Genomic DNA, 23,947 nt, shown 5'->3' on the forward strand with positions numbered 1-23,947 from the left:
GAATTTTTTTTAGTTGCAGCATGTGGCATCCGGTCCCATCACTTCATGGCAAATAGGTGAGGTAGCTGACAGTACCTGACTTTATTTTTCTGGGCTCCAAAATCACTGCAGATGGTGATTGCAGCCATGAAATTAAAAGACGCTTACTCCTTGGAAGGAAAGTTATGACCAACCTAGACAGCATATTGAAAAGCAGAGACATTACTTTGTCAACAAAGGTCCGTCTAGTCAAGGCTATGGTTTTTCCAGTGGTCATGTATGCATGTGAGAGTTGGACTATAAGGAAAGCTGAGCACCAAAGAATTGATGCTTTTGAACTGTGAAGTTGGAGAAGACTCTAGAGAATCCCTTGGACTGCAAGGAGATCCAACCAGTCCATCCTAAAGGAAATCAGTCCTGAATATTCATTGGAAGGATGGATGCTAAAGCTGAAACTCCAATACTTTGGCCACCTTATGCGAACAGCTGACTCATTTGAAAAGACCCTGATGCTGGGAAAGATTGAGGGCAGGAGAACAAGGGGACGACAGAGGATGAGATGGTTGGATGGCATCACCGACTCAATGGACATGGGTTTGGGTGGACTCCGGGAGCTGGTGATGGACAGAGAGGCCTGGCGTGCTGGGGTTCATGGGGTCGCAGAGTCGGACATGATTGAGTGACTGAACTGAACTGTGAACTCTTAGCTGGTGGGATCTAGTTCCCTGACCAGGGATGGAACCCTGGCCCCCTACATTAAGAGGACAGAGTCTTAGCCACTGGACCAATGTAGGAGATAGATGGGCTCCAGGTTAGACATTCACAACTGATTTCCTGTTTGTATTTCATAGGGCATGAAGAAGTGGGCTTCAGGCTGGGTACTAACAATTGTTAGCACTTCTTGAGACAAGAGATAGGTGGACTCCAGTTAAGGCATTTATAACCAGCCTCCTGTTTGCCCTCCAAAATGGAAGTAACAGCAGAAACAGGGTAAATAACCAGTGCTTTCCTCTTGTAAACACCTAAGGTAACAGTCATGGCAAGGACAAAGAGGAACAAAATCCTGTTAGAGTAAAGGATTAAGGGATCTCCATTCCCTCCTCTTTTGGGACAAGGGAGATGTTACACCTGTGCAGAAAGGCTCCTTGTGGGTCAAAAATCAGGGGATAATGCCAGGCCATAGTGAGTCTTGCTCCTCTCAGAAGTCTTCACTTAGAGATCCATCTTGGCTGAAGGGTGCAATGGCACCCCACTCCAGTACTCTTATCTTGCCTGGAAAATCCCATGGGCGGAGGAGCCTGGTAGGCTGAAGTCCATGGGGTCGCAAAGAGTCGGACATGACTGAGTGACTTCACTTTCACTTTTCATTTTCATGCATTGGAGAAGGAAATGGCAACCCACTCCAGTGTTCTTGCCTGGGGAATCCCAGGGACGGGGGAGCCTAGTGGGCTGCCGTCTCTGGGGTCGCACAGAGTCGGATACGACTGAAGCGACTTAGCAGCAGCAACACCCAGGGGAGTATCCCAGGGTAGGCTAGGTGTGAAAAAAGAAACCAGATAATTGGCTGGAAGGAAGACAAAGACCTGGAAGAACTGCCCTATATAAATGACTTATCCGCCTGTTTGTTGTGTTCCTCTTCACTAATGGGGATGCCCACACCCTTTCTCTCCAGTCTGTATCTCTGCCTTGCTTCTATCTTAACAAAGCATTTCTCTGTTTGCCTTCCCACTTCTTGTTGTGCTATGTCTCCAGTAATAAACTCTGTACTTGCATTTACAGTTTCTGCCTTTGTGATAAGTGCATTTTTCACTGGGGGCAAAGATCCAGGGAAAAATAGCTTCTAGCCCTTGCTGGTCTGGCAGTTAAGATTTCTGGTTCTCATCCAGGATACCCAGGTTCAATTACTGGGTAGGGAATTTAGATCTCACTTCATGCCACCACTCACTGCTGCCTCACCGAGATCAGGACCACCAGGGAAGTCCCCAAAAGTTGCCTTTTTGAATGAATGAACTTCTTTGGGATTAAGTAGTAAGACATCTTTTTAAAATTATATGGGGTTTCTCTGGTGGCTCAGTGGTAAAGAATCCGCCTGCCAACGCAGGAGATGCGGGTTCAATCCCTGGGTCAGAAAGATCCTTTGGAGAAGGAAATGTCAACCAACTCCAGTATTCTCGACTGGGAAATCCCATGGACAGAGGAGCCTGGGGGGCAACAGTCCATGTGGTGGCACAAAAGTCAGACATGACTTAGCGACTAAACAACAACGACATCAGACGAATATACAACAAAAGTCCTCTTCTGAGAAGTATGCGCTCCTGAAGAAATATCCATATCTATTTAAACAGTCAGACGTTACCAAGCGACTAAGCACAGCACACACATGCAAAGAAGGACATATGCACACACTTAGACTTCGATGAGGGTTGGGGTTTTTATCAGCTGTTGTCACTACTGAATCCTTAGCATCTAGAAAAGTGCTTGGTACACAGAAGGTGATTAATAAGTAATTGGTAAAAGAATGGATATTTGGTCTAGAATCTGGAAAGAGACCCTGACGAATGAGTCAGAGTTTACCAGAAAGGCATCCTTAGCAAAGAGAACAGGAAATGCAAAGACCAGGAAAGATCCCTGAAAGCAAAAGGAATTACAAACAGTTTGGAATGGCTGAGGAGTGGTAGGGGAAGAGTATGGCTGAGGCCAGAACTCAAAGAGCCTTTAATTCCAGCTATGGAGTAGAAGGCAATGGGATGGTTTTAAGCATGGGGGTGACCAATCATGGGGTTTCCTTGGCTACAGCGAGAGATACTGGAGGGAGGTTACAGGTGAGGTAAGGTGTTATGACCAGATAAGAGATGGGGAGCCTGAGCCAGGGAGGTTTCCACAGGGAAGGGGGAGCACAAGTCCGCAGGTAAACTAGATATCAGTAACAAATCCCCTGTGGGAAGACAGGGAAAGAAAAGTTGAGAACTGTGTTTTGTGACATCGAAGTATCACCACAATTATGGAGGGGAGAAAACTAAACAGGGGCTGAGAGATGGGAAGTCCCAGGGTTGGCTGGAGGTTCCTGGGGAAAAACTGGCATCCATTGTGGAGTGGTAGGAAGACACATCTCTGCAGCAGCAAGGGGGGGATGTGCTTAAGGGGAGGTGGGGGTTCCAGGCAGAACCTGGATGCTTACGTCTTTGCAGGGAAGAAGATGAGCTGTTGGAATCTGGACCAGTGGTGGCCCAGGGCCAGCTCCTAGCGCCTCAAGCGCACATATCCACAGCTCAGCAGAGCTCTAACCTGATGTGTAACCTTGCTGCATGCAGGCTTTCTCTAGTTGTGTTGAGCAGGGGCTACTCTTTGTTGCAAACCATTGGCTTCTCATTTCAGTGGCTTCCCTTGTTACTCAGGCTCTAGGGCACTCGGGCTTCAGCAGTTGCTGTATGTGGGCTCAGTAATTGTGGTGCATGGGCTTAGTTGCTTAACATGTGGGGTCTTCCTGGACCAGGGATCAAACCCACATCCCCTGCATTGGCAGGTGGATTCTTAATCACTAGACCACCAGGGAAGCCCAGAAACTCACTTCTGAATCTCAGTTTCCTGACTGTAAAATTATTCAATGAGCATCATTCACAAGAAGTTTGTGAGGATCGAAGGAGGTCATGTTGGGGGAAGACTTTGTAAATTTTTTTAATTCAATTTTATTTTATTTTTTAACTTTACAATATTGTATTGGTTTTGCCATATATCAACATGAATCCGCCACAGGTATACATGTGTTCCCCATCCTGAACCCTCCTCCCTCCTCCTTCCCCATAGCATCCCTCTGGGTCGTCCCAGTGCATCAGCCCCAAGCATCCAGTATCGTGCATCAAACCTGGACTGGTGACTTGTTTCATATATGATATTTTACATGTTTCAATGCCATTCTCCCAAATCATCCCACCCTCTCCCTCTCCCACAGAGTCCAAAAGACTGTTCTACATGCCAGTGTCTCTTTTGCTGTCTCGTATACAGGGTTATTGTTACCATCTTTCTAAATTCCATATATATGCGTTAGTATACTGTATTGGTATTTTTCTTTGGTGGACTTTGTAAATTTTAAAGCCTTATGAAGCTAGGCCCAGATCCATTGCACAGCAGACAGGCAGGTGGCTGCCACTTACATCACACACCTTACCACCCCCTGTCACAGATATATTGACACTGTCACAGACCTTAAGACTACCGTTGACAATGCTCCAAATGCAACTTCCAACACACACACCAAGTATGACTTACTGAAGGCAGGAGGAGATGGGGGCAACAGAGGATGAGATGGTTGGATAGCATCATCGACTCAATAGACATGAGATTGAGCATTGAACAAACTCCAGGAGATAGTGAAGGACAGGGAAGCCTGGCGTGCTGCAGTCCAATGGGGTTGCAAAGAGTTGGACACAACTTAGTGACTGAGCAACAACAATCTGGTGGCCTTTCTAGAGCAAGCCGTCTAGAAAGAAGTGAGTTAGAACTGGGCAAAGAGGTGTATTAACTAGGATAATGCTAGCTACTATAGCAAATACACCCCATGTGTATAACAGCTCGAGGAAGTTGGTCTCTCTCTCTCTCTGAACAGTCCAAAGCTGGTGTTCCTGGTTGACTGGTGGCTTGCTTTCTTACACCAATGTGTAGACCGAGGCCCCTGCCTTCCTGTGGTTCCACAAGCCCCTAGGGCTTCATCATCTTCTGTGTACAGTCAGCTAAAGAGAAAGGAAAGAATGTGGAAGACACATAGGACTTAAAAGCCTTGGCACACTCCACTCCATTCACACTCAGTTGATGGGAACTAGTTAGCGCATGGCCACACCTGACTGTGAGGGAGCCTGGGAAACTCAAGTGTAGCTGTGTGCCAAAGAAGAGGACATAAATTTGTCGTGAAGAGTCACTTGGTTTCTGCCTTTGAAGTTTTCAGGCCATGGCCCTAGAAGGGTGCAATGGAGTAGAGGGTATAATATGAAAGATGGGGTGTCACCTTATCCTTGTAGAAAGAGGGGACCGAACTGGAGTGGCAAGTGACTTGAGAGCTCTAAACAAGCCCATGTGTGTGTACGTGCTCAGTTGCTCAGTCGTGTCTGACTCTTTACAACTCCATGGACTGTAGCCCGCCAGGCTCCTCTGTCAATGGGATTCTCCAGGCAAAAATACTGGAGTGAGTTGCCATGCCCTCCTCCAGGGGATCTTCCCAAGCCAAGGCTAGAACCTGCATCTCCTGCATTGCAGGCAGATTCTTTACCAATGAGCCACCACAGAAGCCCCAGGTAAACCCATGGTGGTGGTTTTGTCACTAAGTTATGTCCAACTCTTGCAACCCCATGGACTGCAACCTACCAGACTCCTTTGTCCATGGGATTTCCTAGGAAAGTATACTGGAGTGGGTTACCATTTCCTTCCCCAGGGGGCCTTTCTGACCCAGGGATTGTAGCTGCATCTCCTGTATTGCAGGCGGTGTCCTGCATTGCAGGCAGATTCTTTACTGATGAGCCACCAGGGAAGTCTTAAGTAAGCCCACACTGAGGTAAAATACAAGTCCCATGCTGGATACATGCACATATAAAAAAGAGGCCAACTGAAGACTCTGAAGGGCCTGAGTTCATCTGGGACTGGGCCAGGCCGTGGAGGCAGGGTGCCCTTCTTCAGTCGACAATACTACGTGAAGGTGGGACTCTCACGTGACTTGAATGCACAGGCATCTTTGGGAACCTGACCTGTTCCCTGCCCAGGCGGGTGAGTGTGTGCATACCTGATTGTATGTGTCTGTCACTGGGGTGCCTGAATTCACAGGTGCCTGTGCACATGTGTGACTGTGCACAAGGGACTGTGCATTCACATGACCAAACGCCCAGATATTCCTGATGAAGGAGAACCTGTGAGTTTCTGCGCCACACACCTGAAGGGTCTGTGTGTGCGTGACCATGCCTGCAATGCAGCCGTTTCTCTGCACACACAGGAACAGGCCCGGGAAGGACAGCCTGGAGATGTCTCAGGACAGAGGTGGCAACTGTACGTATACAACTGCCAGGGGGAAAGGCGCTGAATGTGCACACGTCCAGGACACAGCAGGTGGGATAGGTGTGTGCTAAGTGAAGAACGCACATGGACACTCAGATCACAGTACATATGTCCTGGTGTACACGGGAGCCCCTGCAGCTTGTACAAGGGTACCCAAGTGTGTGAACATGTACTTCTGCGTGCCCAGACGTGCTTTTGGAACTCCCCAGATGGGCCAGACTGGGCTGAGCTCCTCTCTGGGCACACAGAGGCCTCTGCTGTATGCTGGTGCCTGCGTGGGGCATTGCCAAGGGTGCGTTGGCGGCATGTGTGTGTGCGCGTGAATGTGTGCGCGCGCCTGCATGTGTGTGTGTGTGTGTGTGTGTGTGTGTAGGAAGAAACATTCGCTCTCTTAGACCTTGCTTCTTTCTGTGGTTCGGTTTCTATAGAGACACTTCCTGTGGCAGAGAAAAGAGGTAGTGAGCTGGTGTTTCAGGATGTGAGGGCCCGCAGGAGCAGACCTGGGTTCTCTCTGTCATCTGCCCGTCATCGTGCAAGCTCTGGCCGGAGCTGCCCGCAGTCCCCATGGTGGGCGCCCCACGCGGCGGGGACCCGTGAATAGCAGCGGCATGCCAGGGAAGCCCAAGCACCTGGGTGTCCCCAACGGACGCATGGTGAGTGTGGGCTCTGGGCCAGGCCCAAGGGGGGGGGTAGGCACACCCAGGGTGGAGCCCAACAGGCACACCCGGCAGGGCTGGGCTAGAGAAGTTGTGGACAGACAGCAGCAGGTGGTGGAACCTAGTGCCCTCATCCCAGGACCTTCCAGATGGCTCTGATGGGGACCTGGGGCCACCTTGGGGATGAGACCACAGGAGAGTAGCCATAGACTTCTGGCCCAGTCCCCACTGCTCTCTCAACTGCTACTTAGGCACCATCTGGGGCTGCCGGCTTCCTAAAGGCACAGGAAGACTTGGCATGCCCTTTGCCCCCTGTATACCCCCATGAGGCCCTGAACCCCCATGCCTCACTTAGCCTCAGTCCCCTCCCTCACCTGGTATCCTGATGCCATGATGAGGGGCAGCTCCTATGGGGTCACCACCCTCCACGGAGACCTGCTCCAGAGGCTTCCTGCCACAGCTAGCAGTCCTTCAGCAGCCTGGCGTGGATCAGCAGGATCAGGCTAGGTCCCTGCAGCTCCTGTCTTTTCTATTCCTGGGCTTCTAGGAAGGGTGGGGGGAGCTGAGCCCTGGGATGGCCCTGGCTATTGCCACCACCCCACCTCTTAAATCCTCTGGTGGCTTGGCGTCCAGGTAGAGATGCCCTTGGAGAGGCAGCTTCTTTATTCATTCAGCAGATGGGACAGGCTGTGCTGGGCTTCTCGTCTCTTCCCCTGGACACCAGCCCACTTGGCAGAGACCCAGCTCTTCCTAAAAACTCCAAAAAGTCCAGACAGTATCCTAGTCTCTGACCCAGACCCAGCCTAGAACTGTCTACAGAGACCTGGGTTCTCATCTCATCTCAGCTCTGTTGTCCTTGACTAGGGACAGACCCTCAGAGACAGACCTTCCTCCACTTGAGATGATCAAGTGGAATAATGAATCTGAGGTCCTTGACCCACTGGGGAGTCTCCATTAAATGTCAGCCCAATGCCCCTCCTCATTCTCAGCGCCTCTTCAAGGATCTCCTGCCTCACCAAGAAGCTGAGCAACCTCCCACCCCTACTCCTCCTATTAATTCCTAAGACCTGTCTCCACACCTCTTCCTCCAGCATCTCTTTGTTGGGCAGGAGAGAGGCAAACCCCTCCAGGTCCAGTCCCCCACCTCACTATCTACCATCAACCTAACTTTGAAAGTTTGAGCACGCAGTGGCCTCGCACTCCCTGGAGGCATGGGGCTTGGCTCACGCCTCCCAGGCCATCCATGCCAACGAGGAACATGCCCACTCCCATACCCACCCCAGAGGTAGCTGACTTGATGCTTCTGAGCAGTGCCCAGAATTACAGGGCAGCCAGGGGGCTGAGACACCCAGCTTCTGCCCATCGCATGTCAACCCATAGCTTCTTTAAGTCCATGGACACCCCAGCTCCTCTCAGAAACTTTCACACTCAGGTTTATCTTTGCCCTTCCCCAACTCCATCCTGACTCTGTGCTACCTCTTGGCATCCCAAGGGTCACAGATCAGCCACTCACTGGCCCTTAGGCAGGCTTCTGCAGCCATGCTCAGCTGAAATGGAGAGGGATAGGCAGGCATCAGATTCAGATATCCACAGATGTGGTCCAGCTGTCAGCCTCCTTCCATGAGTTACTTCCTGAGGGAGGTTCAGAGGAGGACATGACGTGCTAAAAGCAGCTGGCAGGTAGAGGGACCTGCCTGTGAACCTGGCCGATCTGACTCGATGCCAGGACTCCTCCGCCTCCCGGAATTGCCTGGCTCGGTCCGCCCCTATCTCCCCTTGCCGCCACCCCCACCTGTCATTCCCTGCTGAGGCAGCTTCAATTGTCAGCCTCGTCTTTCTGCCACTCAGCTTGTCAGGCGGTTGCAATGCAACCTGTCACTTAGAGATGGCTCCCAGCCCCCTCCCAGAGAGGCCTTCACACGGTCCCAGCTGCTGCTTCATTTGTTCACTCACACATTCATTCAACAACCCCTCCTTAGGGCCTGCTCAGTGCTGGCCCTGTCCCAGGCATCAGGACCCAGGCCCATTGCCCTAGCCCCTGCCTTCAAACAGCTCCTGGTCTGGCAAAGCATAGAAGGCACAAGCACAAATGCTGGGATAAAATGCAGGCTTGGCTAAGAGCGTGGGTCCGGAAGACAGAAAGCTTGAGGTAGACCTGGGAAGGAGAACCAATTTTTCCAGTCGCTTCATGCATTGTTGGTGCGGAAGGTGTCCTGAAAGGATGTGCAGCCAGAGCAGGGAGTAGCTTGGGGAAACGCCTAGACTCGGGGAAACAGGAACAAGGCCTGAGGGCTGGCGAGCCTAAAGCCTGGAGTTACTGAGTCTTGTCACTCTCAGGGCACCCAGTCTTCCTGCTGGGGAAGACCTGCAAGGCAGAACCCACTTCACCTTGGAATCCAGCTCAGGGCTAGGGGTCAGCTCCAAGGGCTGACTCAGGCTGCAGAGCCGGGCAGCCGTGGGTCTTCCCAGATAGGATCTTGGGGCCTAGTCACCCCAAGCCAGGATGAAATGAGATGATGGTATAGAGGGCCTGGTTCAGAAGTTGCTCAATAAATCAGCCTTCCTTTTGAAGTCTGACCCCCTCCAGAGGGCAGAGTTCATCCAGGAGCCCCTGAGCTCTGTACCCCAATCAACCTTGCCCAGCTATGCCCCAGGGGCTGAGAGGCCCTGGGCCTCTCATCTCTCTGGTATGTCTCCTGTGCATGCAGGGAGGAAACTCTGTGGAGGAGAGACCTCAGGCTCCCGAGGCAGGCCCACTGGGGCCCTAATTTCAACTCGGGTGCTCCCTAGCTGTGTAGTTTCTTTGGGTTTCATTTGTAAACGGAAGCCATAATACCTACCACCCCAGGTGAGGGTGGAGGGAGAACGTGGCTGTGTGCCATTGCTGTCGGAGAGAGCACAGGAAACCCTGGGCCACTCTTACCTGGGTATTTTCAGACACCAGCGACTCCCCCAGTGCCCATTTCCAAGGAAAGAACTATGGCAAACTGGGGCCACATCATGGGCCAGGGGCGCCACTACCACCACACCCTTCCTCATCCCTTCTTCCCCTTTTCTCCCATTCACTCACCACTTCTCCTCAGGCAGGCCAGGGTGGGGCAAGGCCAGCCTGGCGCAGCACAACTTCCCCAGGCCCAGGAGCCTGGACAGGTCAGAGCCCTGAGTAGCAGCAGCAGCCACATCCCTTCCGGGCAACCCTGGAGGATGCGAGTGCTGAGGCCAGACTACCAAGGGGGCAACTGAGGCCCAGAGAAGGGAAGTGACTTGTTCTGGAATGGTGGATCTGGAATTGGACTCCATCCCCTCTCCCTGCCACCTCCTGTCTCAGCCCCAGCTCTATGGGTTAACATCTAGTGGGGCAAGAGAGGGCCAGGAAGAACTGTAGGCCACAGAGATTGGGGGTCCGGAGCCACAGCATCCCTGATGGAGGGGTGCCAGTGCCTCCTGCAAGGGCAGAGGAGGGCTGTGTGGGCCCCCATGGCTGCTCGGGAGCACTTGGGCTAGTGCTTCTTATGGAGGGAGTTCAGGCCAATTCTCTCATGTAGTACAGGCCTGCCTTCCAGGAGCTACAGGATGGAAGGGGAGAGGTCCAGACATAAACAGGCAGCGTGCTCTGGACAGGGGATCAGGGCAGCTGGTGTTTAGGGATAACCGATGTCATCAGGCAGAGACTGCAGGCGGGAGCAGGAGCAGATACCAGGCAGAGGAAACAGCAAAGCAGGAAGCAGGAGTGTGAAGGGGTGTGGGGAAAATAAAAGTCTGATAAAGCAGAGGGTGGAGGTGAGGGGGAGGCCATGGGGGAGGCTGAAGAGGTTCATTAGTCAGGTCCCAGCAGAGCTTCAGCTGTAACCCAGCAACTGCTCTGCCTCCCAGATGGAGTGGGACCAGAAGAGGACCAGGGAGCCAGCCCCATCTAAAGACACAATCCATCCAACAAGATGTAAAGAACAAAACAAAACACAAATGTAAGCCAGCCCAGGTCCCTCTGCCTTCTCTGGGGTCCTGGCTTGCCCATGAGCATCCTGCTACTCCGCTGCCCCACCCCTCCAACCAGGGGAGAGTGCAGTGAAGAGCGCTGAGCCAGGGAGAGGCTGAGTCCAGGTTGGAGGGCGGGCCAGAGAGACGGTGGTGGGTGTTGGGTGTGGGAGGAGGAAGGGCCAGATGGCCACTGTGGATGAGGAGGGGAAAGTCAGGCTGGTTCCTGGAGACCTGACCTGGTGGCCAAGGCTGGAAACAGACACAGAGCAGCCTGGGGAGGAAGAACTCAGGGCAGGCAGATGTCCACGAGGGCGCGAGTCTGTGCTAAGTCATTTCAGTTGGGTCTGACTCTTTGCTATTCTATGGACTGTAGCGTGCCAGGCTCCTCTATGGGATTCTCCAGGCAAGAATACTGGAGTGGGTTGCCATGCCCTCCTCCAGGGGATCTTCCCCACCCAGGGATCGAATCTGTGTCTCTTAGGTCTCCTGCACTAGTAGGCGATTTCTTTACCACTAGTGCCACCTGGGAAGCCCCGCCCATGAGGGCAGCTGCCAGGAAAGGGAAAGAACAGCTGGAAGGAATCTTGAGCTTCAGCTTGTCCCCTTCACACCCCCCAGGAGTTTGTCCCGCAGCCCCAGGGGAGAATTCTGATGAAGCTGTCAGATGGGAGAGCCCAGAGGCAGCTGGGTGAGGGCTGGGGCGGCTGGGCGAGGGCTGGGGCGCCCAGGCGAGGGCGCATGGCTTGGTTCCACGCCCAGCTTCCCTGTGCACAAGCTTTCCTTCCTCCTCATCAACGTCTTATCCCCACACTCCAGCTTGGAGACAGGCTCAGGGAGGGGCCAAGGTGGTAAAACTAGAAAAGGACAGGGCTAGGATTTGAATCCGGGTCCAGCGGACCCAGTACCTGTGCATTTCCCTCTACAGCAGGGCTTAACAAAGCTGAAAGCTGAAGCAGGGTCAGACACCAACACCAGTGCAGCAACAATAATAGTTATGTTCCTTGAATATTTACCACATGCCAGGTGGTGCTCTGAGTTCTCTCTAAGTATATTTAATTTCTTTAATTACAGCAAGCCTTTGAAGTCAGGACCATTATTTGCCCCGTCTGGTGGCACTAGTGGTAAAGAGCCTGCCTGCCCCACAGGAGATACAAGACATGAGGGTTCAATCCCCGGGTTGGGAAGATCCCCTGGAGGAGGGCATGACAACCCACTCCAGCATTCTTGCCTGGAGACTCCCATGGACAGAGGAGCCTGGCGGGCTACAGTCCATGGGGCTGCACAGAGTTGGACACGACTGAAGCAACTTAGCATGTACAGAGAATGCCAGGCACAGAGGGATGAAGTATCCTGCCCAAGGTCACAGAGCACAAATTTGAACTCAGGTTGCCTGGGACCTTCTTCCGTAAGTAACAGAAATGCATCAAACTGTCCCCAGAGTCCTCTGAGGAGAGTGTGAACTCCTTCTAGAGGAACCAGTTGTTGCTCAGGAACAGCCAGGGTTGCCGTGTTGGGAAGAAGCTCAGGGTAGATGGGGCAGAAACCGGGTGTCATGTAAAATGCCTGACTCTTAAATGTGGGTAACCCCTTTTAAGGTAAAAAAAAAACATTCTGATATTAATAACATCCTACCTGTTTGCAGGCCAGCTTTGGCCCACAGATGTGTGACCTGGGTGCTCCCAGGTAGAAGTGGGGGACAGAGAGGAATATTCCAGCCAGGAGGGCAGGGGGAGGCTTCCTGGGGAGGAGACATCTGCACACGTGTTTCCAGTAGGGATGGAGTGAAGGGATAGGTGGTGGAAGCTCCTGGGACAGGACCTGGTGAAAATGCAGCAGGGCCAAGGCAGGAAGGAACCGGGGATCAGTCAAACCCTGGTGATGAGAAGAAAACCAGACGCAGAGAAGCTGGTTCCCAGCCATGCGCTGGTGGCTGCAGGAAGTGGCTTCCATTTGGGACTGGCTGAGCTGGAAGGGCTTATGGGGCATTTGGGTGGAGATGTCACAGCAGGAAGTTGGCTATACGTGTTTGAAGCTGGGGAGATGTGGGAGGGAGAAAGGGCCCAGAACAGAGTCAGAGAAGGGTAAAGGCCGCCTTGCATGTATAGATAATGAGGAAGCTGGAGGAGCTGCTAGGAAGGTAGGAAGACCAAGGGAAACCACTGCAAGAGTCATTTTGAAAGGAGGGTTTTTCTGTTTCACTAATGGTTGGGATTCCCAGAGAAGTCAGAATTGTGCACCCAAGGTGGGGAGCGAGGGAGGGGGCACAGAGGGCGGGATTGACCTCTGTAGCTACTCCCGGTGAGGTTCGTAACCAGCCACACCAACACTGCCTGGGAGAACCTGAAGCTCCAGAGGTGCCCCTGCATCATTCTAATGCACACGAAAATTTGAGAACCACTGCTCTCTACTATAAAATAGAACCCCGTGCCCTGCCCAAGGTAGGGTGTTTCCAAGAAGAAACAGTTACAATAAGGAGATCATCAATTACACAGGTAATCTCTCCTTTCTCAAAGAAAACAGCCAACATAGATATATCACTTGCCATATGCTGGCCCCTGTTGTAGATGCTGGAAATATATTAAGTTGATTTGACCCTCACAGCAGGCACAGGAAGTAAGTCACTATTATTATCACTCCCCCTTCACTTACAGATGGAGACAAACAAGTAACTTGCCCAAAGTCACACAGCTAGTAACAGAAACAAGATTCAAACTTTATGCTCCTACCCACCATGCTCAACATCCGGGCTCACCCAATGGGAGCTAGGGGGTCTACCAGGAGTGACTGGAGGGTACCTGGCATAAGTCCTAGCACACAAGGTGGTTGGCACATGATGGAAGGGGAGCCCAGGGCAGCCTGAACAAAACCATGAGCAAGCAGTGACCCGGCTGAGGATGCCCAGCGTGGCCCTCCAGGCAGATGAGAACACAGCTCTGGTCCCAGGGGCTGGGCCTCAAACTGTCCCTTGAGAATCCCCCCGGGGCTCTACTCTGACTTTCTGCCTTGGGTTTCTTGTAGGTTCTGGCTGTCTCAGATGGAGGTAAGTGTCAAAGTGTATAGAGAAAGCCTGGCTGGATTTGGGGGTGGGGGTTGAGGGGGGTGTATGTGGAGAAAGGGTGGGGATACCCCTGCCATTTGCTTTCTTTCCAGGGAAAGTACCTGAGATGGGATTGGGCCAGGGGCTGGGGAAGGCCGCAAGGCTCACCTGCACTTGTCCATCCCCCTGCAGAGCTGAGCAGCACGACTGGGCCCCAGGGCCAGGGCGAGGGCCGAGGCAGCTCCCTCAGCATCCACAGCCTCCCCAGTGGCCCCAGCAGCCCCTTCCCCACGGAGGAGCAGCCTGTGGCCAGCTGGGGCCTGTCCTTCGAACGGTTGCTACAGGACCCACTGGGCCTGGCTTACTTCACTGTAAGCCCTGGGGTGGGATAGGGAGGGTGGATGGCAGTGGCCACCATGGGGGGAAGGGCGGGGGGGCATGGGAGAGGGCATGGCTGGGGTTTCAGGCTGGCCAGATTTGGACTCCTCTGTCGGCTTCTTCATCCAGCATTTCTTTGGCACTCATTGCTCTTCTCCGAACTGGGAAGTTTCCTTCTCTCTGCCTCTTTTTTCCCTCTATGTGCCTCTGGATCTGATCCCATCTGTCTGTCTGGTTTAGCCTCTGGGCCCTCTTTCTATCCCAATCTCTTTGACCACATCCCCTGACTAGGTCTCTGGGTCTCCACCTGCCTCCTCCTTCTCCCCATCCCCAGGAGTTCCTGAAGAAGGAGTTCAGTGCTGAGAATGTGACTTTCTGGAAGGCCTGCGAGCGCTTCCAGCAGATCCCGGCCAGCGACACCCAGCAGGTGGGGTGAAGGGGGAGCTGAGGCTGCGAGAGATGGGACCAAGCCCTGAGCCATGCCCCTAACCTCCTGTCCGTCCCTCCCCCAGTTAGCTCAGGAGGCCCGTAACATCTACCAGGAGTTCCTGTCCAGCCAGGCGCTGAGCCCCGTGAACATCGACAGGCAGGCCTGGCTCGGCGAGGAAGTGCTGGCAGAACCGCGACCGGACATGTTCCGGGCCCAGCAGCTTCAGGTGAGCTGTCCCAGGGGGCGGGGCCTGGGATAAAGGGCGTCGCCTCTGAAGGGAGCTGGGCGGAGCAGAGGCGGGGCCAGATCCAGGGGCGGAGCCTGAGCGGCAGAGATGGTGGGGGTGGGGTGGGGAAGAGAGCAAATCTGGATGCTGGGACTCGGTTAAAGGTAGGGGCAGGGCGCGGGTCAGAGAGAAGACGAGAGTCTACTGTGAAGGAGGGGCTGGGGGGCGGCGCGTGGGGCAAGGAGGGGCTCGGGGCTCGCCTCCAAAGTTGGGGATGCACCCAAGCCCCAGGGCCGGGTCTGGAACCTTGGCGGCTCGCTGAGCGCTCTCGGCGGCTAGCTGAGCGCTCTCTGCAGCTCACCGCCCGGCGCCGCCTCCGCAGATCTTCAACTTGATGAAGTTCGACAGCTATGCGCGCTTTGTCAAATCCCCTCTGTACCGCGAGTGCCTCCTGGCGGAGGCCGAGGGTCGCCCCCTGCGGGAACCTGGCTCCTGGCGCCCCGGCAGCCCCGACACCACGAGAAAGGTGCGCACGCGGTGTTGTGGGGGGCAGTGTCCCGGTGTAGATCTGCGGGGGTCGCTCACGGTCGGCCTGAGGGCTGGCACCCCGCCCAGTGCCATTGCCTTCCGTGTGTCTTGCAGAAGCCGAAGCTGAAGCCCGGGAAGTCGCTGCCGCTGGGCGTGGAGGAGCTGGGGCAGCTGCCACCTGCTGAGGGCCGCCCGCTCCGCAAGTCCTTCCGCAGGGGTGAGGGCAGAAGCGGGCCGCAGAGATAGAGAGGGCAGGAAACTGGGCAAGTCTGGAGAACACCCCCTTCCTCCTACTGGTCCTGCAGTCTAAGTCAGTGAAAATCGAAATGCAGGGCCCTGTGGACCCCCACCCCCCCCCCGCCACGTTCCCCTGGTGGTTCGGTTCCCACGCTAGAGCCCAGAAATTTGGGAAGCCCCCATCAGTAGCGAAGCCTCCCGGAACCCAAACACAGTTAGACTCCTGAAAAAGGGCTCCAGCAGAGTCCGCTCGGGTGCGGAGAGGCCTCAGCAGAGGGGTGAGGAGAGGGACCCTGTCCTGCTCAGTCTTCCTCTCCTCTAGAACTAGCCGGCGGGGCGGCCAACACAGCCTTGCGCCGTGAGTCCCAGGGATCGCTCAACTCCTCCGCCAGTCTGGACCTGGGCTACCTTGCCTTTGCGAGCAGCAAATCTGAGGTAAGCCAACTGCTAGGGGAGATGAGGTGTGGGCCCAGTTCACTGACTCTTACCCCTTTGAGTGGCCACCGTGATCATTCTCTGTCACTAGCCCCACTTCATCCCCTACTTGATCCATATGGCCAACAACTCAGCCTCCTTACTTTCTTCCTGTCCTCACTGCTTTGGGCCCCATGCATATTATGGGTGAACTCTTCAGCCTGTGTGTGCATGTGTGGGTGACCAGGTGTATAGAGCGTGTATGTAGCAGTCGGTGGGTAGACCAGCCCCTCGGGTGCCCATAGGCTTGGGTGAGTATACATGTATTCCCATAGGAGGATGTATCCTGCCTGCCTGCAAGTGTGCCCTTGGGCATGTGTGTGCCTGTGTGTGCCCCAGTGAGCTTACCTGTGTACCTGTCTTTGTGTCCTTGCATGTGTACACATCACTTCCCTTGACATCTGCTCTGGATCAGAGCCACCGGAAGAGCCTTGGGAGCTCAGAAGGTGAGAATGAAAGCCGACCAGGGAAGTACTGCTGCGTATACCTGCCCGATGGCACAGCCTCCTTGGCCCTGGCCCGACCCGGCCTCACCATCCGTGACATGCTGGCAGGCATCTGTGAAAAACGAGGCCTCTCTCTACCTGACATCAAGGTCTACCTGGTGGGCAATGAGCAGGTGTGAACCCGGCCTGGTCTCCAACTCTAAATCCCTTCCTGATCCTGAACCACGCCCCCCCCATTCCTGTCTCTGCTCAGCGGTGACCCCAACACCAATTCCATCTCTAACTTTAACCCATCCCCCATTCCTACCCACTTCCTGACTCCAGCCCTCACTACAACCTTCAGCCCCATGCCCAACTTCAAATCAATCCAGCACCAGTTCCTCACTCAAATTCAGATATCTATTCTTACCCCACAAAAATCCTGTCCCCATCCCATTCCCATCTTGGTTTCCATCTTCATTCATATCCAGAGACTGTGATATGAATATGATATGAAGAGACTCCACTGCTGGAGCTGGGTTTTTCCCTGTCACCCCCAGACTTCAGACTGCCCATTCCTGAAATGGCCATTTGGAGACCCTTCACTCCCTCCAGGAAAGCCCAACTTCATCCAGCCTATGAAAAATTTTCCTTTAGGTACAAACTAGCATAGCTTTGAACTTAAACTAAACCATCCAATAAGGGGGAAGCTAAAGGAAGGATGCTATATCCCAGGGAGAACTGTCAGAATATCATTCACCCAGTAGACATTCCTAAGGCCCTGCCAGGTCAGTGAGCAGAGGGACCCAGGGTCCTCCAGGTCCAAAGGCGGGAGGTGAGCCAAGCAGAATGTGATCACGGAGGAGGAGTTGACTCTCCAGAGAGTTTCTGGGGCAAGATAGGCATTTCTGGGTGGTCCCAGGAGGCTTCAGGGAACAGGTGGTGGTTGATGAGGATGAGTTTGCCTGGCAGAGCTGTGGGGGGAGGACATTCGGGCACAGGGGGATCTAAGAAGTGCTGGGCACATTCAGAGGCCTGGAGCACAGGAGTGTGAGGGCCACAGTGGGAGAAACTCTGCCCATTCTCTTGGCCTCCCAGGCAGCCTCCACAACCCAGATGGGTTCTCATGTCTGCTAAATATAACTTCACACCCACACTCCACCTGTCCCTGCAGACAGCACAGGCCTGTTCCCTGGGACAGGCTGCCTCCCAGCCCTCGGCTGGTGCAGGTCGCCAGGTGATCACTATCTCTGCTTTTATGTACCGACTGTGTCAGGCACTGTGTAAGATACTTCACATCCTTCTGGCCTCACAGGTGTCTTGGAGGGAAGAGCTCTTTTTTTTTGCAGTGAGGAAACAAGAAGTGTCCTTAGTAGGTGGGAATAGAGAGAAGTGGACAAGTGTAAAAAAATAAGGACAAGGCCTGGGTGGCTGACCAAAGGTGGGTGGTGAGGGAGGAAATTCGTCCAGCTGGCCGGGTTAAGTTTCACATGCCTGAGGGACAAAGGGCAGCTGTCCAGGGGGCAGATCCCCACTTGGCTCAGGAAGAGGTAGTTTCTTCCAGCCCTTAAGCTGGCCCTTTTAACCAAGTAGCCCCATTACTATTTCCTGCTTACCTCACCTTCATGTTTCCCATAACTCTGCGCCTTTTCCAAGTCTTTCCAGCATTCTTGCCACCCTTCTCCCTAGTCTGGGCCACTCTAGGCTCTGATCCAGCCTGGTCTCTTACTCTGTCCGAATCTCTATGGCTCACCCGACCATCAGCCCTTCCCTCTGACCCTTAGGGAGCCTCCATAGTCTAGGTCATGGAAGGACGTGAGAATGACCTGGGATGGGGGGAGGAGGAAGGAGAAGGAATTCTGAAACTCTGCCCTTCTGCGTCTGCAGAAGGCCCTAGTCCTGGATCAGGACTGCACCGTGCTGGCAGACCAGGAAGTGCGGCTGGAGAACAGAATCACCCTCGAGTAAGTGGTGAATCACCCTCGAGTAATCACACCTCAGCCGAGGGTCCCAGCACTCACTGGGGTCCCAGTTCAGGCTGCTGTTGTCCTTCCAAGTTCGGCCCCTGTACTAACCCCGCCCCCTAGGCTAAGGCCCCACCTCCCATCGGTCCCACCGCCCAGTTCAGGCTCCACCGCTTCTCGGGCCAGTCCCTGGTGGGTTGAGGGAGAGGCGCGGCGGCCTCTCCATCCTTCCGCAGCGCTAGGGTCCCGCGCAGGCTCGAGGTGTTGGCGCTGGAGCGCCTGGTGCGGATCTCGGCCAAGCCCACCAAGCGGCTGCAGGAGGCGCTGCAGCCCATCCTCACAAAGCACGGCCTGAGCCCGCAGCAGGTGGTGTTACGCCTGGTAAGCCGCGGGGCCGAGGGACCGGGGCACAGCGGGGAGGGCTGCCTGTCTCGCGGGCTACTGACCTGTGGCTTCAGCCAGGCGAGAAGCAGCCGCTGGATCTGGAGAAACTAGTGAGTTCGGTGGCCTCCCAGAGATTGGTTTTGGACACTCTCCCAGGTAAGGGATGTTGGCCCCATGGCTTGGTCCCCCAGAATACCTCTGCCCCAATAGGAAGGGGGTCCAGGCAAGAGGCAAACAGGAATTGTGGTGCCCTCTGCTGCAGGTGTGACGATTCCTCAGGCTGATGACATACCTCCCTGCCACAGTCAGGTGAGCCAGGGGCTGGGTGCCCTCTTTTGCCCATCAGTCTCCCCTCCTAGTTATGGCTCCAACCCCACGTTCTCACAGGGTGGACCGCCTAGAATCCAGGACAAGGCCACCAACCTCCCTCCACCGTCCCTGAACTCGCTGGCCCAAGTGCCCAGTAGTATCACTGGAAAGCGGCAGACCTGTGACATTGAAGGTATGTTGGGAATGGTGGCGGCTAGGGACCAGAATGGTTGAGGACCATTGAGGGAGGGTGGCCTCAGAGAGCCTTGAGCTGAGGCAGGGGCCTGGATGTCACTGGGTTGGAACAGGGTCCCCTGGGGTTGAGGGACCAGAAGGGCCAGGATGGGGGCAGGAAGGGAGCATTAGTGCTGGGTTTAGGGAGGCTGTGGCCATAGTAAGGACAGTGGGTCTGTGATGGACCAGCATAAGTAGGTCTGCACCCATGGGCCCCTCGACTCTGCCACCACCCCCAGGCCTGGTGGAGCTGCTGAACCGAGTGCAGAGCTGTGGAGCCCATGACCAGAGGGGCCTTCTGCGCAAAGAGGACCTAGTGCTTCCAGAATTTCTGCAGCTGCCTGCCCAAGGACCCAACTCCCAGCAGCCTCCACCACAAGTGGAATCAGCAGCCCAGCCCAAGGGGAGCGCCTCGGACTCCACTGTCCACTCTGCCCTCTGACAGCTACCCAACAGTCCAGGCTGGCTGCATGGCACCTGGCGGGCCAAGCATGCCATGGGCCCGCTCTGCATGCCCTGTCTGTGCCATGAGTGTCCCTGGCCCCTTCCTGCCACGGGCAGGCCCGCAGGAAGAGGTGGGAGGAGTAGAGAGGAGACTCAGGGGAGTGACCCCCCACAGCTGCCACCACTTGGTCCCTTAACGGGTTTGCTCATCCATCCCTCGCTGCCAGGCCACCAGGGGGAGGTGGACCTAGCCCCCAGTGCAGATGTGCCCAGTGCAGAGGGGCGGCATTGGCAGTGCCAGCCTCCCCACCTCATGCCAGGCCTCAGCAGGGAGCAGGAAGAGGGGCCGGCCCTTCTTCCAGTAGTTGGTCTGAGTAAGGCCTGGGGGTGCAGACAGGCAGCCCCTGCCTCTACCCAGAGACTTGGACTGTGCAGTTGGCTTGGGGCAGCTGGGTTTGTCCTGGATGTATGGTATTGTTATTATAATTATTATTATTATTCTGCCATAAGGTGTCTTCCTTGTGTGCCAGTCTACACTGTGCGCCGCCCCCACCCAAAAATTGCATTGCCTTTGTCACTAAGGTCAGTGCCAGGAAGTTCTTGGGGGCCTCAGGATGTACCCCCTGACTTCCTGTTGTCAGAGCCTCTCTTCCTGATTGCACGGGAGTATAGGGTGTAAGTGTAAGAGACAGAGACAGCCAGAGAGAGGGAGGGAGGGACAGAGGAAGTGGGGGAGGGAGGAAGGGGAGAAGAGAGGAAAGGGAAGTGGGGGCAGACCCCTCTGGGGAGCTGTGCCTCTGCTGGCGTCCTTGTGCTGTTCCTAGGTCTCTGAATCTGAGTACAGTGTCTGGTCACTCAACTCCTTTGCTAGTGGAGACTAAATATGTCTCTGTAGACATGGCAGTGGGCTCCTTTGGATTCCTTGAAGGCCTCAAGGAGGACACTGGCTGTTGTGGCAAGGGTAGGTTCTGGCCCTACCTGTTTTGGCTGTTTGGTCTTCCCTGTCTCCAGGCAGCCAGGGAAGCCCAGAGCCCACCCAGGAGGAGAAGCAATGATCCCTTTTAACATTCTGTGGTTCTTTTGGGGAGAAACACACTCTTTTTTAATTGAAGTATGGTTGATTGATATTATATTTGTTTCAGGTGTACAGGAAGGTGATTCTGTTTTAAGTTTAATGGAGGTATAGCAAACATATGGAAGTCATGACTATATAACTTGAATTATCATGAAGAGAACACAAACCAAGAGTGATTCCTTTTTTTGGTTTTTTTTTCAGATTATGAGATAAATTATGAGAATGGGATTAACAGGTACAAGCTACTTAAGATAGATAAGCAACAAAGATTTACTGTATAACACAGGGAACTATATTCAAATCTTATAATAATATATAATGGAGAATAATCTGAGATTGATTGTTAGATTGATTGTTATATATTTATCTTGTATACAGCCAAGTTCTCTTATTAATTCTGGGTGGGGTTGTTTTTATTTGTTTTTGTTTTTAACTAGATCCTCTTAGGGTTTTATAGATATTCAATATCATCTGCAAATAAAGGGAATCATGTCTCTTTTTCCACTGGCATACTTTAATTTGACTTTTTATTAAAGCAGTTTCAAATTTGTAAAAAGTTACAAAAATAAAAATAGTACAAGGATCATCCATATACCTGTTTGTTCTAGCATTTGCTCTGAGTGTGTATCCATGTGTGTGTGAGTGCTTGGGTTTTTTTTTTAGCACTTTTGAGGGTAAGTTATGTCCAAAACTCTAGTGTGTATTTCTGAAGAATAAGGTTATTCTCTTACTTACCACAGTAGTTATCAACATGAAATTGACAGATACTTTTATCTAATCTACAATCTATATTCCAATTTATAAAGTCTCTTATAACATTTTCCCCCCTCTAATATAGGATTCAGTCTAGGGCCAAGTATCACATTTAATCATCATGTCTGTTTAGCCTCCTATAATCTGGAATCAGGGAGAACCCAGGAAGGAGAACCCCAGCCTTCAGGCACAGAAGCCAGACTCAATCCCAGTGTCTGTGATAGAGAAACAAGGGGGCACAGGAGCCTTGAAAAGGCACCGGGAGGAGCGAGGCGTGCTCGTGACTACCTTTGACAGGCTGAGCTCTCTTCCCCACTCCAGTTCTTCACCCTCTGCCAGGGGGTCCCCATACCTGCCCCCTATCTTGTAACTGACTTTTTACCCTTGAAAATTCCTGGGAGAGATGAGTGGGGTTTGCTGGCCTTTCTCTAGAAGTTGGATGCCATGATCTTAGTTTTTTGAATGTTGAGTTTTAAAACAGTATTTTCACTCTCCTCTTTCACCTTCATCAAGAGGCTCTTCAGTTCCTCTTCACTTTCCAGTAGTCATATATGGATGTGAAAGTTGGACCATAAAGAAGTCTGAGTGCTGAAGAATTCATGCTTTTGAACTGTTGGATAAGACTCTTGAGAGTCCCTTGGATGCAAGGAGATCAAACCAGTCAATCCTAAAGGAAATCAACCCTGAATATTCATTGGGAGGACTGATGCTGAAGCTGAAGCTCCAATACTTTGGCCACCTGATGTGAAGGGCTGACTCACTGGAAAAGACCCTGATGCTGGGAAAGATTGAGGGCAGGAGGAGAAGAGGGCAGGAGGAGAAGAGGACAGAGGACAAGATGGTTGGATGGCATAAAGACTCAATGGACATGAGTTTGAGCAAACTCTGGGAGATGGTGAAGGACAGGGAAGCCTGGCGTGCTGCAGTGCATGAGTTGGATATGACTGAGTGACTGAACAACAACTCTAGAAGTTGAGTACATGGCTTCCTCTTGGGGCCTTTAGCCCTCTGCCCCCTCAGCCCATTTTGTTTGGCTGTTGGGGTCGTCTCATGAGCCAGGCTTGGCTACTGAGTGTGGTTCAGGAATGATCCTCTGACCCCAATCAGAATCCTAATCCTGGTCATTTTCTACTGTCCTTTGAGGGATTTGCAGAAAAGGCATTCAGGGAGAGAACATGCGTGCAAATGAAACCAGCACAAGAAAGCAGGTCTGATGGATGGCGATTCTTGATGAAAAGGATCTGAACTCCTAAATTCACCCATCTACTCCTAGACTTCCTCATTAGGCAAGCCGATGTTCGTGTGTGTGCTCGTGACTCTGAGTGAGTTTCTAAGACTTACAACCATAGACGTCCCTCTTCACTGAAGGTCTTAGCTTACACACCTCAGAAGAGGCTTCCTGACCACATTGTGCTATGGTCTAAACATTTATGTCTCCCTGAATTCATGTGTTGAAATCCCAATCCCCAAGGTGATGGTATGTGGAGATGGGGTTTGGGGAGGTGATTAGGTCATGAGAATGGAGTCCTCATGAGTGAGATTAGTGCCTAGTACCCTTACAGTGACCCCAGAGAGCTTCCTGACCCCTTCCACCATAAGAGGACACAGAAATTGGCTGTCTATGACCTGGAAGAGGTCCTTGCCAGAATGCCACCACACTTGCACCCTGATCTTGGACTTCCAACCTCTAGAACTGTGAGAAATAAATTTTTGTGGTTTACAAGCCCCCCAGTTGCTGGTTTTTTTTGTTAGAGCCACCCGAACAGACTATGATAGTCTATATGAAGTGCTTCCCAACTTTGTGTGTGTGTGTGTGTGTGTGTCTTTTTGGCTGCACCAGGTCTTAGTTGTGGCATGTGGGATCTAGTTCCCTGATCAGGGGGTGAACCCGGGCCCCATGCATTGGGAGCACAGAGTCTTATCCACCGGACCCCCAGAGAAGTTCCACGTGCTTCCCAACTTTGTTCTCTACCATTTTATCCATTTTTCTTCCCTCACAGCACTCAGCCCACTCTGTAATGACCCTGTTTACTTATTTCTACTTTGCTGACAGAATGATATATGTCAGCAGGAACTTTGTCCGTCTTAGTCACTGCTGTGTCTGCTTGGCCTAGTGGGCTGACAGATAGTGCCATAGCCCACAGATCTAGCCCCATTGAGGAATTCAGGGCAGCAGGGCAGTGGGGGTGCTGGGCAGGGGACCACATAGCACCAGGGTCATAGTCTGTGGCCAGACATGGAGGCAGGGAGGCAAGCTTTGTCCCGTCTCTGATCAGCTGCAGAACCTTGCTCCTACTTCCCAGGGACTGGAGCGTCTCCCTTGCGGCATTCTTCCACATGCCCTGGGATAGAGAGGTGGGGACACCAGGTGAGAGGCAGGTATCTTCCCAAAGTTGGAAT

General features: G+C 53.2%; 1 protein-coding gene across 2 annotated transcripts; it reads left to right on the forward strand.

Annotated features, from left to right (window-relative positions):
- The first annotated feature begins 6,470 nt into the window (after positions 1-6,470).
- On the forward strand, positions 6,471-23,286 carry RGS14 (regulator of G protein signaling 14). Of its 2 annotated transcripts, none has more exons than XM_070374139.1 (15): positions 6,471-6,668; positions 13,668-13,689; positions 13,879-14,057; positions 14,399-14,491; positions 14,577-14,720; positions 15,103-15,246; positions 15,363-15,465; positions 15,808-15,920; positions 16,375-16,578; positions 18,272-18,348; positions 18,603-18,729; positions 18,807-18,888; positions 18,995-19,041; positions 19,120-19,234; positions 22,061-23,286. In XM_070374139.1, exons 1-15 carry the CDS (start codon positions 6,624-6,626, stop codon positions 22,090-22,092), a joined length of 1,527 nt encoding a protein of 508 aa, XP_070230240.1. In that variant the 5' UTR covers positions 6,471-6,623; the 3' UTR covers positions 22,093-23,286. The 2 variants fall into 2 exon arrangements, with proteins under 2 accessions (XP_070230240.1, XP_070230239.1); XM_070374138.1 differs by lacking the exon at positions 22,061-23,286 and adding an exon at positions 19,515-22,045 and having other exon boundaries at positions 6,473-6,668.
- Positions 23,287-23,947: the final 661 nt, after the last annotated feature.

The sequence above is a fragment of the Bos mutus genome, chromosome 7 (genome assembly GCF_027580195.1).
Source record: "Bos mutus isolate GX-2022 chromosome 7, NWIPB_WYAK_1.1, whole genome shotgun sequence".
Classification (NCBI taxonomy): domain Eukaryota; kingdom Metazoa; phylum Chordata; class Mammalia; order Artiodactyla; family Bovidae; genus Bos; species Bos mutus.

Coding starts and splice junctions, on each gene's coding strand:
- RGS14 (XM_070374138.1), top strand. CDS start 6,624: ATGCCAGGGAAGCCCAAGCACCTGGGTGTCCCCAACGGACGCATG. Junction 13,690..13,878: donor TCTGGCTGTCTCAGATGGAG/GTAAGTGTCAAA, acceptor ATCCCCCTGCAG/AGCTGAGCAGCACGACTGGG. Junction 18,889..18,994: donor GGTTTTGGACACTCTCCCAG/GTAAGGGATGTT, acceptor CCTCTGCTGCAG/GTGTGACGATTCCTCAGGCT.